This window comes from Nerophis lumbriciformis, linkage group LG26, assembly GCF_033978685.3.
Source record: "Nerophis lumbriciformis linkage group LG26, RoL_Nlum_v2.1, whole genome shotgun sequence".
Classification (NCBI taxonomy): Eukaryota; Metazoa; Chordata; class Actinopteri; order Syngnathiformes; family Syngnathidae; genus Nerophis; species Nerophis lumbriciformis.
Genome location: NC_084573.2, coordinates 29,950,615 through 29,975,000, shown reverse-complemented (window position 1 = coordinate 29,975,000; position 24,386 = coordinate 29,950,615). Strand labels below are relative to the sequence as shown.

Below are 24,386 nucleotides of genomic sequence, written 5' to 3'. Positions count from 1 at the left end.
ACAAAAATGGAATAACGTGTTTTTTGAGACCCAAAATGAAAAGAAAAAAACGGACATCGAATAGTTTTTTCAAATTTGTGATTTTGTGCACAATTGGAAAATAGATAGGAACCTATATTTTGCAAATCCAATTCAGACAAACCCGGAACTATTTTGAAGAAAGTTATGAGGTCTTTGCTTTAACAGTCAAATATTAACGATTGCATGTTTTGTATTGATGCACACTAGTGTTGTCCCGATACCAAGATTTTGGTACCGGTACCAAAATTATTTTGACACTTTTCGGTACTTTTTTAAGTAAAGGGGACCTCAACAAATTGCATTATTGGCTTTATTTTAACAAAAAATCTTAGGGTACTTTAAACATATGTTTCTTATTGCTAGTTTGTCTTTAAATAAAATAGTGAACATACAAGACAACTTGTCTTTTATTAGTAAGTAAGCAAACAAAGGCTCCTAATTTAGCTGCTGACATATGCAGTAACATATTGTGTCATTTATCATTCTATTATTTTGTCAACATTATTAAGGACAAGTGGTAGAAAATGAATTATTAATCTACTTGTTCATTTATTCAGTAAATGAACAGGGGTCTCAGACACGCGGCCCGCGGGCCAATTGCGGCCTGCGAGACGTTATTTTGCGGCCCCAACCTAAATATGAAAGTTCAATGTTAGTGCGACCCGCGAGTTTTATATGAATGGCGCTTGACAGCGTCGTGTGCGGAGCTGAAGGAATCCACCAATCACGGTGTGGTATATGGCTCTCGACAATATTGAGGGCGGGCCGTGATGGCACTGCCTTTAGCGTCCTCTACAACCTGTCTTCGCGCCGTCTTTTTCTCCATGCGAACAGTGTGCCGGCCCAGTCACACGTTGTATGCGGCTTCTACAGACACACACAAGTGACTGCAAGACACACTTGATCAACAGTCATACAGGTCCCACTGAGGGTGGCCGTATAAACAACTTTAACACTGTTACAAATATGCGCCACACTGTGAACCCACACCAAACATGAATGACAAACACATTTCGGAAGAACATCCGCACCGTAACACAACATAAACACAACAGAACAAATACCCAGAATCCTTTGCAGCCCTAACTCTTCCGTCCAGACAGAGACGATTTTTGTTATTTGGGTCCAAAATATCCCTGCGTTAGTGGAAAAGCGGCAAATGAGTGAAAGTGACAGAAACGTTGCCATGGAGATGAGGGTTTTCTTACGTGCCTGGCTGCAGTCACACCGCGACACCTGTCCGTCAATGTAATAAATTCCCTGATAACCTGGACCAATTCAAACGGTTATTTGTTTTTTTTATTGTTTAATTTGCATTGCCTCACACGATGAAGACTACATATATTTTTATATGACGCCGGATAACACTCCGGGAGCCGTCACTTTTTTGCGCTCGCGATCCCGGTACTTTCTGCCGACCGCCGTGTTGCTGTAGGGGAGGAAAAGCGGAACGACACACATTGCGGAAATAACATTATTCTCCGTGCGTCGGCTAAATACAAATATATTCCACAACCCCAAACATGTCTTTTTCAAAGCCTGCAGTGAAGAGAAAGGTTAGTGATGAGCAAAGACAATTCCAGGAAAAGTGGGAGATGCAATATTTCTTTGTTGAGCACAGGGGCACCCCGACGTGTCTTATTTGCACAGAGAAAGTTGCGGTGCACAAGGAATACAATTTGAAACATCATTATACAACTAGACATGCTGAGGAGTATGCAAAATACCAGGGAGATGAGAGAGTGAACTTGGTTGCACATTTTAAAACCAGTCTACTGGGGCAACAAGATTTCTTCAAGAAAGCAAGCGATGCAGTAGTCAAAGCTAGCTACATGGTGAGTGAGATGGTTGCTAGGGCGGGAAAGCCATTCAAAGAAGGTGAATTCATTAAAAAGTGCATGTTAGATTTTTTGTAAGAAATATTTTCTTGCGGCCCAGCCTCACCCAGTTTCTGCATCCAGTGGCCCCCAGGTAAATTGAGTTCGAGACCCCTGATTTACTGTTAATATCTGCTTACTTTCTCTTTTAACATGTTCTATCTACACTTTTGTTAAAATGTAATAATCACCTATTCTTCTGTTGTTTGGATGCTTTACTTTAGTTTTGGATGACACCACAAATTTGGGTATCAATCCGATACCAAGTCGTTACAGGATCATACATTGGTCATATTCAAAGTCCTCATGTGTCCAGGGACACATTTCCTGAGTTTATAAACATAATATAAATTAAAAAACAAAACAAAACAGGATGTTGTGATGCCAAAAAATATTGACATAATCATAGTAGTATCGACTAGATACACTCCTGTACTTGGTATCATTACAGTGGATGTTAGGTGTAGATCGACAAATGGTGGACCGGCACTTTTCAGAAGCGGTATAGTACCGAATATGATTCATTAGTATCGCGGTACTATATTAACATACCGTATAATCCTAACGCACACATATAAACATAAACAGCTACTAAATAAATCCAAAGTTACTCACCAGTAACAGAATACTTGAGTAGTTTTTTTCACTATTTACTTATTTTTACTCAAGATATTGTTTGGATGACGACTTTTACTTGAGTAAAGTAGCAGTGCTCTTACTTGAGTATGTTGTATTCATATTCTACCCACCTCTGACAACATAGCGAGACTGAAATAGCATGGTGTATTTATAAAAGTGGATACATCATAAATTTGTCAGATTTATTCATCAGCGGCTATTTTCTTTTTTTCTCCGGTTGCTGCCCATCGGGAGACGTTCTTGCGGCGTACTCAAGCTGATGCTGCAAATTGCATGTGGCAGGAGCAATTTTTTAGGATATTTCCCTCACAGCAGGTCTAATGAATGACGTTCGACACAGAAATATGGGTTGTTTGCTACTCCCTAAGCCGACTCAGCACATTTAATTGACAATGTAATTTTATTATGTTGCCTTTCTGGCCTTCTTCTGGGGAAACAACCCGCAATTAAAACAGTCGTTCAAGTTCAGGCTTTAAAAGAACGTTTTTTCCCAAATCTCTGGAGGGATTTAACATGCATTTAATTGAGTTATGAAACAAGGTGAGAATCAATTGTCCACATTACCGATGGTTATTCCACGTAAAAATGTTGCCCATGTTTTGAATGTTTTTCTTCGTCATACGAGTCAGCTAACAATGCTAGCGAACTACAATATCAGACATTCAGAACACAAACTTTGCTTCAATTTACTTAATTTCATTAATGATTAGACAGCTAATATACCTTCAGAATGTACATTAGCCATGTTTAGAATGTTTTATTTTATTTTTAAATCTCGAATCATATGAGCTAGCTAATGCAGCTGTAGCTAGTATATAAACTACAAAGTCATTTGTAGTGATTATATGGTCAATTTACTTTCATAAATTACTCAATCCGTGTTTTGAATGTTGGTTTTATTTAAAATTGCTTGTCATACAAGCTTTCTCACTCTAAGTAGCAAACTCGTCATATGAGTCGGCTAACACGGTTGTAGCTACTAAGTTACGATGTCAGACTAGCCGCAAACAGACTTTGCTACAATTTACTACATTTCTAGAATGATTACCTCGCCTTCTTTCAAAATGTACATTAGCCATGCTTAGAATATTGTTCTTATCTTTAAATATTGAACGTCATACCAGCTAGCTAACGCGGCTGTAAGTAGTCGACTATGATGTCAGACTAGCAGCAAACGGACTTCACTAATTTACTACATTTCATGAATGATTGGACAACTAATCTACATTCACAATTTACATTAACGATGTTTTGAATGTTGTTATTTTTTCTTCAAAATCGCTTTTCATTGGAGCTAATGCGGTTGTAGCTACTAAGTTACGATGTCAGACTAGCAGCAAACTGACTTCACTACAATTAACTACATTTCACAAATTACTAAATTTACTTTCATAATTTACTCAATCCATGTTTTGAATGTTGGTTTTATTTAAAATTGCTTGTCATACAAGCTATCTAAAGGTAAGTAGCAAACTCGTCATATGAGTCGGCTAACGTGGATGTAGCGTGCAAACTACAATATCAGACTAGCAGCAACTTTGCTACAATTTACTACATTTCCAGAATGATTAGCTTGCCTTCTTTCAAAATGTACATTAGCCATGCTTAGAATATTGTTCTTATTTTTGAATATTGAACGTCATACCAGCTAGATAACGCGGCTGTAACTAGTCAGCTACGATGTCAGGTACGATACATTCACAATTTACATTAGCCATGTTTTGAATCTTGTTTTTTCTTCAAGATCGCTTGTCATTGGAGCTAGCTAATGCGGATGTAGCTACTAAGTTTCGATGCCAGACTCGCAGCAAACTGACTTCACTACAATTAACTACATTTCACAAATTACTAAATTTACTTTCATAATTTACTCAATCCACGTTTTTAATGTTGGTTTTATTTAAAATTGCTTGTCATACAAGCTATCTAAAGGTAAGTAGCAAACTCGTCATATGAGTCGGCTAACGTGGATGTAGCGTGCAAACTACAATATCAGACTAGCAGCAACTTTGCTACAATTTACTACATTTCCAGAATGATTAGCTTGCCTTCTTTCAAAATGTACATTAGCCATACTTAAAATATTGTTCTTATTTTTGAATATTGAATGTCATACCAGCTAGATAACGCGGCTGTAACTAGTCAACTACGATGTCAGGTACGATACATTCACAATTTACATTAACCATGTTTTGAATCTTATTTTTTCTTCAAGATCGCTTGTCGTTGGAGTTGGCTAACACGGTTGTAGCTACTAAGTTACGATGTCAGACTAGCAGCAAACTGACTTCACTACAATTAACTACATTTCACGAATGATTAAATGGTAAATTTACTTTCATAATTTACTCAATCCATGTTTTTAATGTTGGTTTTATTTAAAATTGCTTGTCAAACAAGCTTTCTCACTCTAAGTAGCAAACTCGTAATATGAGTCGGCTAACACGGTTGTAACTACTAAGTTACGATGTCAGACTAGCCGCTACAATTGCTACAATTTACTACATTTCTAGAATGATTAGCTTGCCTTCTTTCCAAATGTACATAAGCCATGCTTAGAATATCGTTCTTATCTTTAAATATTGAACATCATACCAGCTAGCTAACGCGGCTGTAACTAGTCGACTACGATGTCAGACGAGCAGCAAACAGACTTCACTAATTTGCTACATTTCATGTATGAATGGACAACTAATCTACTTTCACAATTTACATTAGCCATGTTTCGAATGTTGTTATTTTTTCTTCAAAATCGCTTGTCTTTGGAGTTGTAGCTACTAAGTTACGATGTCAGACTAGCAGCAAACTGACTTCACTACAATTAACTACATTTCACAAATGATTAAATGGTAAATTTACTTTCATAAATTACTCAATCCGTGTTTTGAATGTTGGTTTTATTTAAAATGTCTTGTCATACAAGCTATCTCACTGTAAGTAGCAAACTCGTAATATGAGTCGGCTAACACGGTTGTAGCTACTAAGTTACGATGTCAGACTAGCCGCAAACAGACTTTGCTACAATTTACTACATTTCTAGAATGTTTAGCTCGCCTTCTTTCAAAATGTACATTAGCCATGCTTAGAATATTGTTCTTATCTTTAAATATTGAGCGTCATACCAGATAGCTAACGCGGCTGTAACTAATCGACTACGATGTCAGACTAGCAGCAAACGGACTTCACTAATTTACTACATTTCATGAATGATTGGACAACTAATGTACATTCACAATTTACATTAACCATGTTTTAAATGTTGTTATTTTTTCTTCAAAATCGCTTGTCGTTGGAGTTGGCTAACACCGTTGTAGCTACTAAGTTACGATGTCAGACTAGCAGCAATCTGACTTCACTACAATTAACTGCATTTTAAAAATGATTAAATGGTAAATTTACTTTCATAAATGACTAAATCCGTGTTTTGAATGTTGGTTTTATTTAAAATTGCTTGTCATACAAGCTTTCTCACTGTAAGTAGCAAACTCGTCATATGTGTCCGCTAACACGGTTGTAGCTACTAAGTTACGATGTCAGACTAGCCGCAAACAGACTTTGCCACATTTCTAAAATGATTAGCTCGCCTTCTTTCAAAATTTACATAAGCCATGCTTAGAATATTGTTCTTATCTTGAAATATTGAGCATCATACCAGCTAGCTAACGCGGCTGTAACTAGTCGACTACGATGTCAGACGAGCAGCAAACGGACTTCACTAATTTGCTACATTTCATGTATGAATAGACAACTAATCAACATTCACAATTGCCATGTTGAAAGTTATTTTTTGTTCAATATCACTTGTCGTTGGAGTTGTAGCTACTAAGTTACGATGTCAGACTAGCAGCAAACTGACTTCACTACAATTAACTACATTTCACAAATGATAAAGGTTAAATTTACTTTCATAATTTACTCTATCCATGTTTTGAATGTTGGTTTTATTTAAAATTTCTTGTCGTACAAGCTTTCTCACTGTAAGTAGCAAACTCGTAATATGAGTCAGCTAACACGGTTGTAGCTACTAAGTTACAATGTCAGACTAGCCGCAAACAGACTTTGCTACAATTTACTACATTTCTAGAATGATTAGCTCGCCTTCTTTCAAAATGTACATTAGCCATACTTAGAATATTGCTCTTATCTTTAAATATTGAACGTCATACGAGCTAGCTAACGCGGCTGTAACTCGTCAACTACCATGTCAGACTAGCAGCAAACGGACTTCACTAATTTACTACATTTCATGAATGATTGGACAACTAATGTACATTCACAATTTACATTAACCATGTTTTAAATGTTGTTATTTTTTCTTCAAAATCGCTTGTCGTTGGAGTTGGCTAACACCGTTGTAGCTACTAAGTTACGATGTCAGACTAGCAGTAATCTGACTTCACTACAATTAACTGCATTTTAAAAATGACTAAATGGTAAATTTACTTTCATAAATGACTAAATCTGTGTTTTGAATGTTGTTGTTTTTTTAAAGTGTTTGTCATACAAGCTTCCTCACTCAAAGTAGCAAACTCGTAATATGAGTCGGCTAACACGGTTGTAGCAACTAAGTTACAATGTCAGACTAGCCGCAAACAGACTTTGCTACAATTTACTACATTTCTAGAATGATTAGCTCGCCTTCTTTCAAAATGTACATAAGCCATACTTAGAATATTGTTCTTATTTTTAAATATTGAACGTTATACCAGCTAGCTAACGCGGCTGTAACTAGTTAACTACGATGTCAGACGAGCAGCAAACAGACTTCACTAATTTGCTACATTTCATGAATGAATGGACAACTAATCTACATTCACAATTTACATTAGCCATATTGAAAGTTATTTTTTCTTCAACATCGCTTGTCTTTGGAGTTGTAGCTACTAAGTTACGATGTCAGACTAGCAGCAAACTGACTTCACTACAATTAACTACATTTCACAAATGATTAAAGGTTAAATTTACTTTCATAATTTACTCTATCCATGTTTTGAATGTTGGTTTTATTTAAAATTTCTTGTCATACAAGCTTTCTCACTGTAAGTAGCAAACTCGTAATATGAGTCGGCTAACACGGTTGTAGCTACTAAGTAAGTTACGATGTCAGACTAGCCGCAAACAGACTTTGCTACAATTTACTACATTTCTAGAATGATTAGCTCGCCTTCTTTCAAAATGTACATTGGCCAAGCTTAGAATATTGCTCTTATCTTTAAATATTGAACGTCATACCAGCTAGCTAACGCGGCTGTAACTAGTCGACTACGATGTCAGACGAGCAGCAAACAGACTTCACTAATTTACTACATTTCATGAATGATTGGACAACTAATGTACATTCACAAATTACATTAACCATGTTTTAAATGTTGTTATTTTTTCTTCAAAATCGCTTGTCGTTGGAGTTGGCTAACACGGTTGTAGCTACTAAGTTACGATGTTGGACTAGCAGTAAACTGACTTCACAACAAATTAACTACATTTCACAAATTACTAAATGGTAAATTTACTTTCATAATTTACTCAATCCGTGTTTTGAATGTTGGTTTTATTTAAAATTGCTTGTCGTACAAGCTTCCTCACTCTAAGTAGCAAACTCGTAATATGAGTCGGCTAACACGGTTGTAGCTACTAAGTTACGATGTCAGACTAGCCGCAAACAGACTTTGCTACAATTTACTACATTTCTAGAATGATTACCTCGCCTTCTTTCAAAATGTACATAAGCCATACTTAGAATATTGTTCTTATTTTTAAATATTGAACGTTATACCAGCTAGCTAACGCGGCTGTAACTAGTTAACTACGATGTCAGACTAGCAGCAAACAGACTTCACTAATTTGCTACATTTCATGAATGATTGGACAACTAATGTACATTCACAATTTACATTAACCATGTTTTGAATGTTGTTATTTTTTCTTCAAAATCGCTTGTCGTTGGAGCTGGCTAACACGGTTGTAGCTACTAAGCTACGATGTCAGACTAGCAGCAATCTGACTTCACTACAATTAACTGCATTTTAAAAATGATTAAATGGTAAATTTACTTTCATAAATGACTAAATCTGTGTTTTGAATGTTGTTGTTTTTTTTAAAGTGCTTGTCATACAAGCTTCCTCACTCAAAGTAGCAAACTCGTAATATGAGTCGGCTAACACGGTTGTAGCTACTAAGTTACGATGTCAGACTAGCCGCAAACAGACTTTGCTACAATTTACTACATTTCTAGAATGATTAGCTCGCCTTCTTTCAAAATGTACATTAGCCATACTTAGAATATTGCTCTTATCTTTAAATATTGAACGTCATACCAGCTAGCTAACGCGGCTGTAACTCGTCAACTACCATGTCAGACTAGCCGCAAACAGACTTTGCTACAATTTACTACATTTCTAGAATAATTAGCTCGCCTTCTTTCAAAATGTACATTAGCCATACTTAGAATATTGCTCTTATCTTTAAATATTGAACGTCATACGAGCTAGCTAACGCGGCTGTAACTCGTCGACTACGATGTCAGACTAGCAGCAAACGGACTTCACTAATTTACTACATTTCATGAATGATTGGACAACTAATGTACATTCACAATTTACATTAACCATGTTTTAAATGTTGTTATTTTTTCTTCAAAATCGCTTGTCGTTGGAGTTGGCTAACACCGTTGTAGCTACTAAGTTACGATGTCAGACTAGCAGTAATCTGACTTCACTACAATTAACTGCATTTTAAAAATGACTAAATGGTAAATTTACTTTCATAAATGACTAAATCTGTGTTTTGAATGTTGTTGTTTTTTTAAAGTGTTTGTCATACAAGCTTCCTCACTCAAAGTAGCAAACTCGTAATATGAGTCGGCTAACACGGTTGTAGCAACTAAGTTACGATGTCAGACTAGCCGCAAACAGACTTTGCTACAATTTACTACATTTCTAGAATGATTAGCTCGCCTTCTTTCAAAATGTACATAAGCCATACTTAGAATATTGTTCTTATTTTTAAATATTGAACGTTATACCAGCTAGCTAACGCGGCTGTAACTAGTTAACTACGATGTCAGACGAGCAGCAAACAGACTTCACTAATTTGCTACATTTCATGAATGAATGGACAACTAATCTACATTCACAATTTACATTAGCCATGTTGAAAGTTATTTTTTCTTCAACATCGCTTGTCTTTGGAGTTGTAGCTACTAAGTTACGATGTCAGACTAGCAGCAAACTGACTTCACTACAATTAACTACATTTCACAAATGATTAAAGGGTAAATTCACTTTCATAATTTACTCAATCCGTGTTTTGAATGTTGGTTTTATATAAAATTGCTTGTCATACAAGCTTCCTCACTCTAAGTAGCAAACTCGTAATATGAGTCGGCTAACACGGTTGTAGCTACTAAGTTACGATGTCAGACTAGCCGCAAACAGACTTTGCTACAATTTACTACATTTCTAGAATAATTAGCTCGCCTTCTTTCAAAATGTACATTAGCCATACTTAGAATATTGCTCTTATCTTTAAATATTGAACGTCATACGAGCTAGCTAACGCGGCTGTAACTCGTCAACTACCATGTCAGACTAGCAGCAAACGGACTTCACTAATTTACTACATTTCATGAATGATTGGACAACTAATGTACATTCACAATTTACATTAACCATGTTTTAAATGTTGTTATTTTTTCTTCAAAATCGCTTGTCGTTGGAGTTGGCTAACACCGTTGTAGCTACTAAGTTACGATGTCAGACTAGCAGTAATCTGACTTCACTACAATTAACTGCATTTTAAAAATGACTAAATGGTAAATTTACTTTCATAAATGACTAAATCTGTGTTTTGAATGTTGTTGTTTTTTTAAAGTGTTTGTCATACAAGCTTCCTCACTCAAAGTAGCAAACTCGTAATATGAGTCGGCTAACACGGTTGTAGCAACTAAGTTACGATGTCAGACTAGCCGCAAACAGACTTTGCTACAATTTACTACATTTCTAGAATGATTAGCTCGCCTTCTTTCAAAATGTACACAAGCCATACTTAGAATATTGTTCTTATTTTTAAATATTGAACGTTATACCAGCTAGCTAACGCGGCTGTAACTAGTTAACTACGATGTCAGACGAGCAGCAAACAGACTTCACTAATTTGCTACATTTCATGAATGAATGGACAACTAATCTACATTCACAATTTACATTAGCCATGTTGAAAGTTATTTTTTCTTCAACATCACTTGTCGTTGGAGTTGTAGCTACTAAGTTACGATGTCAGACTAGCAGCAAACTGACTTCACTACAATTAACTACATTTCACAAATGATTAAAGGGTAAATTTACTTTCATAATTTACTCAATCCATGTTTTGAATGTTGGTTTTATTTAAAATGTCTTGTCATACAAGCTATCTCACTGTAAGTAGCAAACTCGTAATATGAGTCGGCTAACACGGTTGTAGCTACTAAGTTACGATGTCAGACTAGCCGCAAACAGACTTTGCTACAATTTACTCCATTTCTAGAATAATTAGCTCGCCTTCTTTCAAAACGTACATTAGCCATACTTAGAATATTGCTCTTATCTTTAAATATTGAACGTCATACCAGCTAGCTAACGCGGCTGTAACTCGTCAACTACCATGTCAGAAGCTATCTAAAGGTAAGTAGCAAACTCGTCATAAGAGTCGGCTAACGTGGATGTAGCGTGCAAACTACAATATCAGACTAGCAGCAACTTTGCTACAATTTACTACATTTCCAGAATGATTAGCTTGCCTTCTTTCAAAATGTACATTAGCCATACTTAAAATATTGTTCTTATTTTTGAATATTGAACGTCATACCAGGTAGACAACGCGGCTGTAACTAGTCAACTACAATGTCAGGTACGATACATTCACAATTTACATTAGCCATGTTTTGAATCTTATTTTTTCTTCAAGATCGCTTGTAATTGGAGTTGGCTAACACGGTTGTAGCTACTAAGTTACGATGTCAGACTAGCAGCAAACTGACTTCACTACAATTAACTACATTTCACAAATGATTAGAGGGTAAATTCACTTTCATAATTTACTCAATTCGTGTTTTGAATGTTGGTTTTATTTAAAATTGCTTGTCATACAAGCTTCCTCACTCAAAGTAGCAAACTCATAATATGAGTCGGCTAACACGGTTGTAGCTACTAAGTTACGATGTCAGACTAGCCGCAAACAGACTTTGCTACAATTTACTACATTTCTAGAATGATTAGCTCGCCTTCTTTCAAAATGTACATTAGCCATCCTTAGAATATTGTTCTTATCTTTAAATATTGAACGTCATACCAGCTAGCTAACGCGGCTGTAACTAGTCAACTACGATGTCAGACTAGCAGCAAACTGACTTCACTAATTTACTACATTTCATGAATGATTGGACAACTAATGTACATTCACAATTTACATTAACCATGTTTTGAATGTTGTTATTTTTTCTTCAAAATCGCTTGTCATTGGAGCTATCTAATGCGGTTGTAGCTACTAAGTTACAATGTCAGGCTAGCAGCAATCTGACTTCACTACAATTAACTACATTTTAAAAATGATTAAATGGTAAATTTACTTTCATAAATGACTAAATCCATGTTTTGAATGTTGGTTGTATTTAAAATGTCTTGTCGTACAAGCTATCTCACTATCAGTAGTAAACTCGTCCTATGAGTCGGCTAACACGGTTGTAGCTACTCAGTTACGGTGTCAGACTAGCCGCAAACAGACTTTGCTACATTTCTAGAATGATTAGCTCGCCTTCTTTCAAAATTTACATAAGCCATGCTTAGAATATTGTTCTTATCTTTAAATATTGAACGTCATACCAGCTAGCTAACGCGGCTGTAACTAGTCAACTACGATGTCAGACGAGCAGCAAACGGACTTCACTAATTTACTACATTTCATAAATAAGACTATCTACATTCAGAATTGACATGTGTCATGTTAACGTTATTTTATTCTAGAATCGCTGATTATGACGACCTAGCTAACAGCTATTGTACATATTGTAGCTGTAATGAATACTGAATACTGCGATGTTCGCTTTGTACAGCCAATTATTCAGTACTAGCAGCTGCCAAGCAGCCTGGGGTGATGAAGTCTCATTTGTCGGGGGACTTTTTCCACCACTTCATCCTTGGCCTCCATTCCGAGGCGTAAACAAACACCCCACAGAGTCCTGAGCCAGCCATGGACACGCTTGATTCCTTCATGAAGGTTGTCCTACCTCCTTGAGGCAGCCCATGAAATTGTTGCTGACGGGAGATCCAGGAAGGTCCGCGGTGCTGGGGCTCCCGCCCACATAGAAGAAATCATCCGAGCCCAGCATGGTGTAGTCTTCCTGGGTGTAGCCCGTGGTGGTGAGGATTCCATCCACGGATATGGTCACCTGTCGGGTGGGGTAACACATAGCGAAAGCCCAACAATTACAATCTAGCATTCGATATGGCGCTGCGTATAAAAAACACACCTCCTTCCTTGGTCTGCATTCGAAATTAGGTATTTCCGCACGTCATTTTGAGCTTTTTAGTTACTTGATCGTTTTGGACCAGACAGCGTTTGGATTGGGGTAATGGATTTTTAGCCATAGGATTCACAGGACAGGTAAAGAAAATATGGCAGAGGCATATTTTCTTTATCTTTGATGGGGGTAAGAAAATGGATCCTAGGTTTGGTTCGGATATTTTAGGTCGGGGGAAGGGTTAGTACAAACGCTCAAACCAAGGACAAATTGTTGACACTTGTCTTAGGTTCAGGGATCTGTCTTGTAATTGCAGACACACAAACACACACACAGTAATACACTGCACACACACGTATTCTCCCGCACTCTTCTCTCTTGTACACACGTGCAAAACAAAGGGGGCGCATTTTCACACCACGACAACTTGCAAAACCAAGACCATCACTGTTAGAAAAAACATTTAACTGAACAGGTAAGGGATTCATCGGATGGTTCCGGACAATGCTCGGGCGGACCACACCAGGTGCAGAGTCGCATGCACATTCAAGAAGACCCAGGTCCATATCCGAACCTTTTCTCAGAATAGCTGCAGCTGATCTCTGATCTGGTTTTTCCGCTCAAGTGCAACGGTGGCGCTTTAAAGGGGAACCGCACTTTTGGGGGGATTTCGCCTATCATTCACAATCCCTATGTAAGACAAGAACACAAGTTTATACATAGGGCTGCAACAACTAATCGATTAAATCGATTAAAATCGATTATAAAAATAGTTGGCGATTAATTTAGTCATCGATTTGTTGGATCTATGCTATGCGCATGCGCAGAGGCAATTTTTATTTATTTATTTAAATTTTTTTTTATAAACCTTTATTTATAAACTGCAACATGTACAAACAGCTGAGAAACAATAATCAAAATAAGTATGGTGCCAGTATGCTGTTTTTTTTCCAATAAAATACTGGAAAGGATAGAAATGTTTTTTTTCTCTTTTATCCGATTATTAATCGATTAATCGAAGTAATAATCGACAGATTAATCGATTATCAAATTCATCGTTAGTCGCAGCCCTATTCCGTTGTGGTGTTTTAGGCTTCACAATGCTTAGTTTCTCTTCACTACTACCTAGTTGCTCTTGTTATAATATTATTTTTACTGTTGTATTATTATTTGTATTGTTACTTTTCATTTGTATTATTATATTTTCTATTTTATTTCCATGCATACCTCCATTATTGACTTTTTAAATTATATACAGGTTTTGGAGCAACATATGTTGCCATCCAAGCAACGTTACCATGGACGCCCCTGCTTATTTCAGCAAGACAATGCCAAGCCACGTGTTACATCAACGTGACTTCATGGTAAAAGAGTGCGGGTACTAGACTGGCCTGCCTGTAGTCCAGACCTGTCTCCCATTGAAAATGTATATATATATATATATATATATATATATATATATATATATATATATATATATATATTTATTATACGGCAAGTACACTATCCCACCCAATAAACCCGTCTAAAAATCATCCAAAAACCGCCAACAATACTGCATTTACATGTCGTAACCTGAGTACTATTAGTATTAGTGATATTGTTATTATAAGTGCTAACGCAGACAAACAATTTTATCTGCACCGTGATCACAGAGAGCTATCTGGCTTATGTTGTTAAAATGACATACTGACAGAAAATAACTGAAGAGCAGGGCTCTAAAGTCAATATGTACGATAGTAACGGTTTCGGTTTTAATCTGACGTTACGCAATTTAGATAGAATTATAAGCAGTGCTAAAAATAGGCATCCACACTAAGTAGGGAAGGGATTTATAAAGGACCCGTTCCTGGGTGGATCTCCCGCGATCGACGATGTGGTCAAAGTTGGAATTGCCACAAAACACATTTTAGGATATTCAACACGAACGTGGTTCGCACACACCATCCGTCCCAATTCGTCACGTTTCATGTGTCAGGTGAACCGCGACGAATGGAACCGTATTGTCATGGAAAACATCTATGTATCCTTGCACTTTGCCATTATAAACTGCAGTATTTCTTTGAAAAGCAAATTCTGTCAAAAAAAAAAAAAGCTCATTCTGACGAGAGAATGACCTTGTCCGTATTTGCACTGTGAAAGTATCTTTTTAAAAAAAATCTAGTTAACATTTCCAAACTCATATGTTCTCTCCCCCCTCCGAACTGAGCCTACTCTCCCCCTCCCGGACTGTAATCAGTGCTTAAAAGTTAAAGTACCAATTATTGTCACACACACACACACACTAGGTGTGGGGAAATGATTCTCTGCATTTGACCCATCACCCTTGATCACCCTCTGGGAGGTGAGGGGAGCAGTGGGCAGCAGCTGTGGCCGCACCCGAGAATAATTTTTGGTGATTTAACCCCCAATTCCAACCCTTGATGCCGAGTGCCAAGCAGGGAGGTAATGGGTCCCATTTTCATAGTCTTTAGTATAAGAATAAAAGTTAAGTTAAAGTACCAATGATTGTCACACACACACCCGGTGTGGTGAGATTATCCTCTGCATTTGACCCACCACCCTCACCCCCTGGGAGGTGAGGGGAGCAGTGAGTAGGAATCATTTTGGTGATTTCACCCCCAATTGAGTTCCAAGCAGGGTGGTAATGGGTCCCATTTTTATAGTCTTTCGGTATGGTTTGAACTCACGACCCACCGATCTCAGGGCGGACACTCTAACCACTAGGCCACTAACCAGGCCGATAACGCATCTCTCTTCCTATTGCGCACTCCTTTTCATACTTGCCATCAACGTGACCTGTGCCCTTTGAGATGCTCGAGCTTCTCAAATAAATCGAAGGAAAGACAATTTTGTTTGACTACCTTATTAGAAAATTTCCAATACAATATGCATCGTCTTCATACTGTAGCTGACTTTTGCTGGCGTTTATTTATGGGTTAGTTCTTGTCTTACATAAGGACTATAAGGGATGGACAACATTCTCCCCCAAAAAAGTGCAGTTCCCTTTTAAGTCACTGGACCAGATCAAAAATCCGATCAGGATGCGTATTCTTGGAAATGTCGTGCATATGGGCCCAGAGGTAAGGCGATGAGGGTTAGATAAGACGAACACGTCCACCAGCATGCTACAAAAACACACAGGGAGGGCAAAATGGGGGATTTGTGGCGGATGAAAGGTGAGTGGATGAATGATTGTGTTAGTGGTTAATTTGGGGTTGCATGGATTGTGACAGGTGGTTGAGGTGTGGGCATGCCATGCGCCATAGTGAGTTGGAAACAACTGTCAGAGCTCCCGCAATGAAGGTCAGGGGTTTCCACTTTTAGGTACTTTTTAGGGCTCTGTGTTGAGGTCCCCATCTTTGCTGGGATTGTGGAAAGCTTCTGTCAGTTCTGGACGACAGTCCTCACAAAAAATGGGGACTTTTTGTGTGAACAAATCAAAGGAAAAAAAAGTAAGTTGCCCTGGCAAAAGGCATAGAAGTCAAATTTTTTTTTCTTTTTTTAAATCTGCAGTAATGTGGGGGGAAAAAAAGTAAAAGCTAAAGTGGAAGAAAAAAAAATTGGGATGGGGAATTGTGGGGTAAAGAAGAAGGTTGTTGGGAGGTCGGGGAGGAAATTGAGAAGTGAAGAAAGAATTGCCTGGTAATACAAACCCATCTCCTCATTTTTTGATAAGAGTGTCTAGGATGGAACTCAAAAAGAACGCATAAAAGAAGAGAGGGGGAGGGAACACACGGCAAACCCAAAAAAAAGACAATAAGAATGATATCTACCAGACAATGTAGTTTGTTTACCATAGCGTGTCCAATGCCTGATTGCTTTCCAGAAAAAGGGGAAGAAAGGAAATCAAAAGAATAGTGAACAAAAAAAGGTTGTTAATAAGGATGGACAGAAAAGAAACAAAAAGGATGACAAATTAGGATGTCAGTTAGTACATTAGTTGGTTAGATCTCGGTTAGTAAAACATGGACTTGTAAACGTGGATGAGTTAGTGGGGTGAACAAACACTACTCGGTTCGTGCGAGGGATTCGTCGCAAAGTCACATCTCGACGTCATTGTTTAAATGGAAATAACATGCGTCGATAAGACACTTGATCTTTCTTACTAAATGTAATTGTGCTTCTTACATTTTGAGGGGGGAATTGCACAAGTTGCATACAATTGCATGCCTTTTAAACATAACTTTCTGTCCTTGCAAAAAAAAAAAAAAATTAACCCAGGGGGTGTCCACAGAGCGGCCCGCAGACCCGGTTTTGTTGGCCTGCGGCATATTGTTGGGTTAAAAAAACCAGTAAAAATGTAAAAAAAAAAGACAAAATAATTATATTTTTTACTAATAAGTCATGGGTGTATAGTGAAAAGTCAAAGTATGCAGGGGCCATTTAAATATATATATGGTTTTTTTTCCATAAAAAAATTAAAAGATAAAAACTGACATATACCGTATTTTTTGGACTATAAGTCGCAGTTTTTTTCATAGTTTGGCTTATACTCAGGAGCGACTTATGTGTGAAATTATTAACACATTACCGTAAAATATCAAATACAATTATTTAGCTCATTCACGTATAAGAAGTATAAGATTTCATGGGATTTAGCGATTAGGAGTGACAGATTGTTTGGTAAACGTATAGCATGTTCTATATGTTATAGTTATTTGAATGACTCTTACCATAATATGTTACGTTAACATACCAGGCACGTTCTCAGTTGGTTATTTATGCCTCATATAACGTACACTTATTCAGCCTGTTGTTCGCTCTTCTTTATTTGTTTGAAATTGCCTTTCAAATGTCTATTCTTGGTGTTGGGTTTTATCAAATAAATTTCCCCCAAAAATGCAACTTATACTCCAGTGAGACTTATATATGTTTTTTTCCTTCTTTATTATGCATTTTTCGGCCGGTACGACTTATGCTACGGAGCGGCTTATACTCCGAAAAATACGGTACACAGTATTTAAAGACACAACTTAGGGTGAGTTTTGTATTATAAGTGTATTATTATCTGTGTCATCAACATTTCAGCTTATTTTTGTGATAATACACTTATGTCACATGTAACACAAAGCTGACACAAAGTGTTGTATTTAATACACCGTAAATTACGGACAATAACCCGCTAATTTTTGTCTACACTTTGAACTCTGCGGATTATAAATCGGTGCGGCTAATATATGGATGTTTTTTTGTTTTTTTCACTGAATGCCATAATGCAAAAAAATACAAAAAACAATCAAAGGCACTGAGAAGTTATTGTTTGTGCTATGGTGCCATCTTTTGGACGAGTTACTGTGTTCTTCCATTTAATGCTTCCAACTGGAAGGAGAAGTGTCGCTCCGACTTATAGCCGTCCATGGCGTTCCTACTCGAGTGGATTCTTCATTAATCACTCCAAGCAACGTTTGTAAGTTTTACAATATAACTAAAACAATTCTTACCTACTAAACCGTCCCATGTGTGATGTCTGTAGGAATGTTTTCATGCATATTTGTACGTGCTATGGTAATGTAAAAAAGCTAGTGTCTTTGGCATTAGCTACTATGCTAACAAGTTGCCGAAAGTCAGTGTTGGTATCATTAACTTACAATGGCATTCTTTTTGTATTGATTAAGTTTCGGAAATTTCCCAAAACGTCACCGTGGAGTTATTGAGTCTGTTTAGCTGATTGTAGAGCTATGAGGAGATGACTTCTGTTTTGTTTGATCAGCCGTTTTACTGCCGTGTTACAGGCACCGTTTGGAAACAACTAAGGTAAGGCATTTACCTGATTTTCCTGTGTAAATAACTAATTGCACAACGTATATATCTTCAGTTTATAGTCCGGTGCAGCTAATATATGGAAAAAAAATGTCCCCCCTAAAATGTATATCCTACGGAGCCCCTAAAGGGACATGGGGAAAAACATTTTTTTTATAATTTTTTTATTTCTTTTAAATTTTTTTAGACATGTATCTCGAGAAACTTTTTATAAAGTTATAAAAAAAAAATTATATAATTTTTTTTTTTTTTATAAAAAGTTTCTCGTGCGCATGAGAAACTTTTTATAAAGTTATAAAAAAATAAAAAATAAATTATATAATTTTCTTTTTATAAAAAGTTTCTCGTGCGCAAGAGATACATGTCTAAAAAAAATAAAAAATAAAAAATTTATAAAAAAAAAATTTCCCCATGTCACTTTCTCGTGCGCACAAGAAACTTTTTATAAAGTTATAAAAAAAATAAACATAAATGATTTATATATATATATATATATATATATTTTTTTTTTTTAATAAAACGTTTCTTGTGCGCATGAGAAACTTTTTATAAAGTTATAAAAAACAAATAAATAAATGATTTATATATATATTTTTTTTTTAATAAAAAGTTTCTCGTGTGCACGAGATACATGTCTAAAAAAAAAAAAAAAAAGTATATATTTTTTTTTAAATAATTTTATAAAAAGTTTCTCCTGCGCACGAGATACATGTCTAAAAAAAAATATATATATATATATATATATATATATATAAAAAATTATAAAAAAATAAATTTCCCCCATGTCACTTTAGGGGCTCCGTAATATCCGGTGCACTCATAAAAAAATAAAATACGGTATGTACTGTCTATTTTTACCCTTTTTTTTTTTATAAATAAAAATGTCAAAACGGTACCTGAATACCTTGACTTTATAGTAAGAGGCCCTTGTTGGGAAACGTTGGGACACCCCTTGTATTATCAACATGTATCCAAACATTTTTTTGTGGGAATAAAATGCTAAATCCATAGGCAATAGTGTAATAACACAATGAGGCGATTATACGTTATAATTCTTATACAGTCCACGCACGGCTACAAGCGGTGTGGCCCTCAATGGAAACGAGCTCGACACCCCTGCGCTACGTCGTCGTCACTTGGCGACAGAAATGTGTCAGACGGCACAAATCCCGACAGAACACGTAGTGTTTGTTTCACCCTGAATATAATTGTGGTTTTCAAAGTGGAAAGAAAATGATAGTGAAAAGCAAGGGCAGAATAGAAAACGAGAAGAAAGCGAACCTTCACACTATGTTTTTTTTTAACTACATATGTACTAGTGATGGGTAAATGACGCCTCAGTGAGTGTATGGCACACTCACTGGCTGTATTGACACCACATGCACTCTGGTCAATAATCCAAATAGTAAATGGAGAGTCATTACCATATATGGCGCCATAAAAATGATCCTAAACTTTGTTCCTTTTCCTAGCATCGGTGCTTTTTTTTTTTCCTTCTTAAAGCGACACACACGTCGAGGCTTCGAGGGACTGCGTGGGTTTCCCAATGCAACAAAGCCGCAGCATCCTTTGACCCATCACTAGTAAATACTAACAACACCGTTTCTCCTCTCACCTTGCGGACACAAACAACATCTCGCTTCGCAGTTAGCATTAGCGCCCATCGACGCTGCTCGCTCTACTTGAGCGACGTCATCCAACAGTGGAACCTCAGAAGTCGAACGCAATTTGATTGGATTTCAAAACAATGGCGCCCAGGAAGAGACGACTAAAACTGTGTGTGGAAGTCTCTTGCCTCCGGGTTCTTTGGACCACCCACCATGGACATGACAGCTGCAATCAGGGTTTTGAACAGTGTCTTATTTTTCAATAAAATGTCCCTTTTGTCCATTTCTGCCATATCAACTTCTTCGCTCGCTCTTCCCCCACCTGAGCACACGAATGGTTTCTCTGCTGCTTTTCAGCAAATGTCTTTTGTGTCTGTCCGTCAGTTTCTCTTTCTCTCAACCCACCTTCTCCTCAACAGAGCGACAGGTGATCAGACACACACTCACAGCTGTGTCATCTACGCACCTGCCGCTAATCTCCAGGCCCTGTCCTGACACGCCCCGCTTCTCCGCAGGCCCACAGGCCACGCCACCCCACACTGTTTTTTTTTTTTTTTTATTCATTTATTTGTGTTTTTCCGTCACAAACACGTTTGGCGATATCTGTGCGGCATCGATCATAAAGTTCTTTGGACGCACATGCTCTGCCAGAGCATAAGAGGACAGAGCAAAAGTGGTCCGGGTTGAAAATAGGTTGTTTGTTGTTGCTATATTTAGCGAGTAATCAGAGACCCGTACATACCTTTTTTAAAGCCACTCATAAAAACAATCCATAAAATCAATTTTTGCAGAGTTTATACTCTTCTACACAGCAAAAAGTCAGTGTTCAAAAACAAGAAAAAAAAATACAAAAATGTGGGTTATTTTACTTGATCAAAGCAAAATTATCTGCCAATAGAACAAGAAAATGTGGCTTGTCAAGAATTTCCAAAACAAGCAAAATTAGCTAACCTCAATGAACACAAAAATACCTTAAAATAAGTACATTCTCACTAATAACAAGTGCACTTTTCTTGGTAGAAAAAAAAAATTAGACCTTTTTGCTCAATATGTCGAAAAATATTTTTAAATTAAGTATCGTATTTTTCGGACTATAAGTCGCAGTTTTTTTCATAGTTTGGGTGCGACTTGTAAAACGTGGCGCTTTAATTGGTAAAGCGCCACGCAGTGTTTTCATGCACTATTCGTACGTGCTATCGTATTGTAATCAAGCTAGCGTCGTTAGCATTAGCAAATATGCTAACTATTTTTAGTATTATTAAATTATAATGGCATTTTTTTTTGGTATTGTTTCAGTTTTGTGAATTCACCAAAACGTCACCGTGGAGTTATTGATTCTGTACAAGCTGGCTTCCACAGCTAATGGGTCCATGACTAGGACTTTTCTGTTTTGTTGGATCAGCCGTTTTACTGCCGTGTTACAGACATTGTTAATGTAAATCATGGGTGTCAAACTCTGGCTCGCGGGCCAAAATTGGCCCGCCGTGTAATTTCACTTGGCCCTTGAGGCGATATCAAATTAACACTAGAGCTGGCCCGCCGATTATATACAGCGGCGGTGCCGCGGTAACACCGCATTCACCGCTAATACTCATACTTGCCAACCCTCCCAGGAGACTCCCAAATTTCAGTGCCCCTCCGGAAATCGTCACGTCCGCTTTTCATCGAGTCGAACGAGTGCTGGCCCAGTCACATAATATGTGCAGCTTCTGCACGCACACACAAGTGAATGCAAACGCATACTTGATCAACAGCGATACAGGTTACACTGAGGGTGGCCGTATAAACAACTTTAACACTGTTAGAAATATACGCCACACTGTGAACCCACACCAAACAAGAATGACAAACACATTTCGGGAGAACATCCGCACCGTAACACAACATAAACACAACAGAACAAATACCCAGAACCCTTTGCAGCACTAACTCTTCCGGAACGCAACAAGGTGTGGTTCGGGGGGCGGGGGGGGGGGTGTATTTTGTAGCGTCCCGGAAGAGTTAGTGCTGCAAAGGGTTCTGGGTATTTGTTCTGTTGTGTTTATGTTGTGTCGTATTGTTTGTCATTCTTGTTTGGTGTGGATTCACAGTGTGGCGTATATTTCTAACAGTGTTAAAGTTGTTTATACGGCCACCCTCAGTGTAACCTGTATGGCTGTTGATCAAGTATGCATTGCATTCACGTGTGTGTGCATACAGAAGCCGCAGATATCTTGTGACTGGGCCGGCACGTTGTTAGAATGGGTGAAAAGCGGACGTGACGACAGCTCGTAGAGGACGTTAAAGGCAGTGCATTTAAGGCACGCCCCCAAGACTGTGGTCTGGGTGGACTACGAGATATAATGACTGATGAATACCTTCGTTCGATAATGAAGGTTGCCTCAGCTCAAAGCCTGAGCCCCGTCAATAATGAACTAGCATCCAATAAAAGATAGCAGGTATCTGGCTTGGGCACATCAGATTAGATCAGTGTGTTGCAAACTGAGCAGTTTAAAGTCCTGAATGGTTGGTTTATTCATTGTAATTTTATTTTCTAATTTATTAGCCTGTGGAAAAAGTTAATGTTGATATTTACCTCATTCAATTTTTATTTAAATTGTATTTGATATGCCATTGATATTTTTTAATTATTATTATTATTATTTGAAACCCGATTTTGCATGTCACTATAAAGTTATATAAGGCTTGCTTGTTCAATATTCAATGCAAAACTTGTTTGGGTCCCTATTAAAAGGTTAATTTGTTCAACCTTAGCCCGCGGCTTTGTTCAGTTTTAAATTTTGGCTCACTCTGTATTTGAGTTTGACACCCCTGATGTAAATAAACACCTAAAAAAATCTCTCATTTTACAATGTACAGTATATATCTGCAGCTCCTCAGTGGCCTAGTGGTTAGAGTGTCTGCCCTGAGATCGGTAGGTTGTGAGTTCAAACCCCGGCCGAGTCATACCAAAGACTATAAAAATGGGACCCATTACCTCCCTGCTTGGCACTCAGCATCAAGGGTTGGAATTGGGGGTTAAATATGTTTTTCTTCTCAAATCTTGTGTGGTTTATATACTCAGTGTTTTGGTGAATTTACTAAACTGAAACAATACAAAAATAATGCCATTGTAAGGTAATAATACTAACACAGACACTCGTAGTAAGCGAATTAGTTAATTAATGCTAACGACGCTCGCTTCATTACATTACCATGACACGTGCAAATACGCATGAAAACACTCCTACAGACATCCCACATGGTACGCTTTAGTAAGTAAGAATTGTTTTAGTTGTATTGTAAAACTTACAAACGTTGCTTGGATTGAGGAAGAATTCATACGAGTAGAAACGCTATGGACGGCTGTAAGACGGAACGGCAACTTTACTCCCGGTAGGTTTAAAAAAAATAAAATAAAGTGCAGAACTCGTCGAAAAGATGGCGCCATAGCACAAACAATAATATTGGGCCATTATGTTGAAACTTGGAGAGCCAGGTTTTTTTTCCGAGGCGATACCATACTTGCCAACCTCCGAATTTGGGAGATGGGGCGGGGGGTAGCGGGTGGTGCATATATATATATATATATATATATATATATATATATATATATATATATATATATATATATATATATATATAATCCGTTCATGAATGAGTATATCCGTTCAGCCACCGTGTTCAATGGAGAAGTCTGATCTACAAAATGTCCAGGCAGCATACCCCTTCCCCTTCCAGCTGTCCTGGATGAACTGAAATTATTTTTTTCCAATCATTTTGGAACTCGCAAGCGTACTTCTTCTTCTTACTCGTCGTCGCCGTGTCTCGTCTTCGTTCTTCTGCTTCGTCTCTGTTATGTTTTTGGACATTACTACTTGCCGTAGTTTTGAAGCAATGCATGATGGGAATCCGGATGTTGTGTGTCAGTGTATTAACGTACCGGCTGGAATAAACACACGCTGAGAAATAGCTCCGTGCCTACCTACTTTATGGGTTATAGAT

General features: G+C 37.4%; 1 protein-coding gene across 10 annotated transcripts in view; it reads right to left on the bottom strand.

Annotated features, from left to right (window-relative positions):
- nrxn3b (neurexin 3b) overlaps positions 1-24,386 on the bottom strand; it is a 1,114,596-nt gene that overhangs the window by 672,077 nt on the left and 418,133 nt on the right. For 9 of the 10 annotated variants that reach the window (XM_061987032.2, XM_061987031.2, XM_061987039.2 and 6 more), the window contains exons 6-7: positions 16,830-16,853; positions 12,799-12,960 (exon numbers count right to left, since the gene is read on the bottom strand). In XM_061987032.2, coding sequence (XP_061843016.1) covers positions 12,799-12,960; positions 16,830-16,853 — 186 coding nt within the window. The remainder of the gene's footprint in view (positions 1-12,798; positions 12,961-16,829; positions 16,854-24,386) is intronic. The other variant, XM_061987034.2, reaches the window with a different exon arrangement.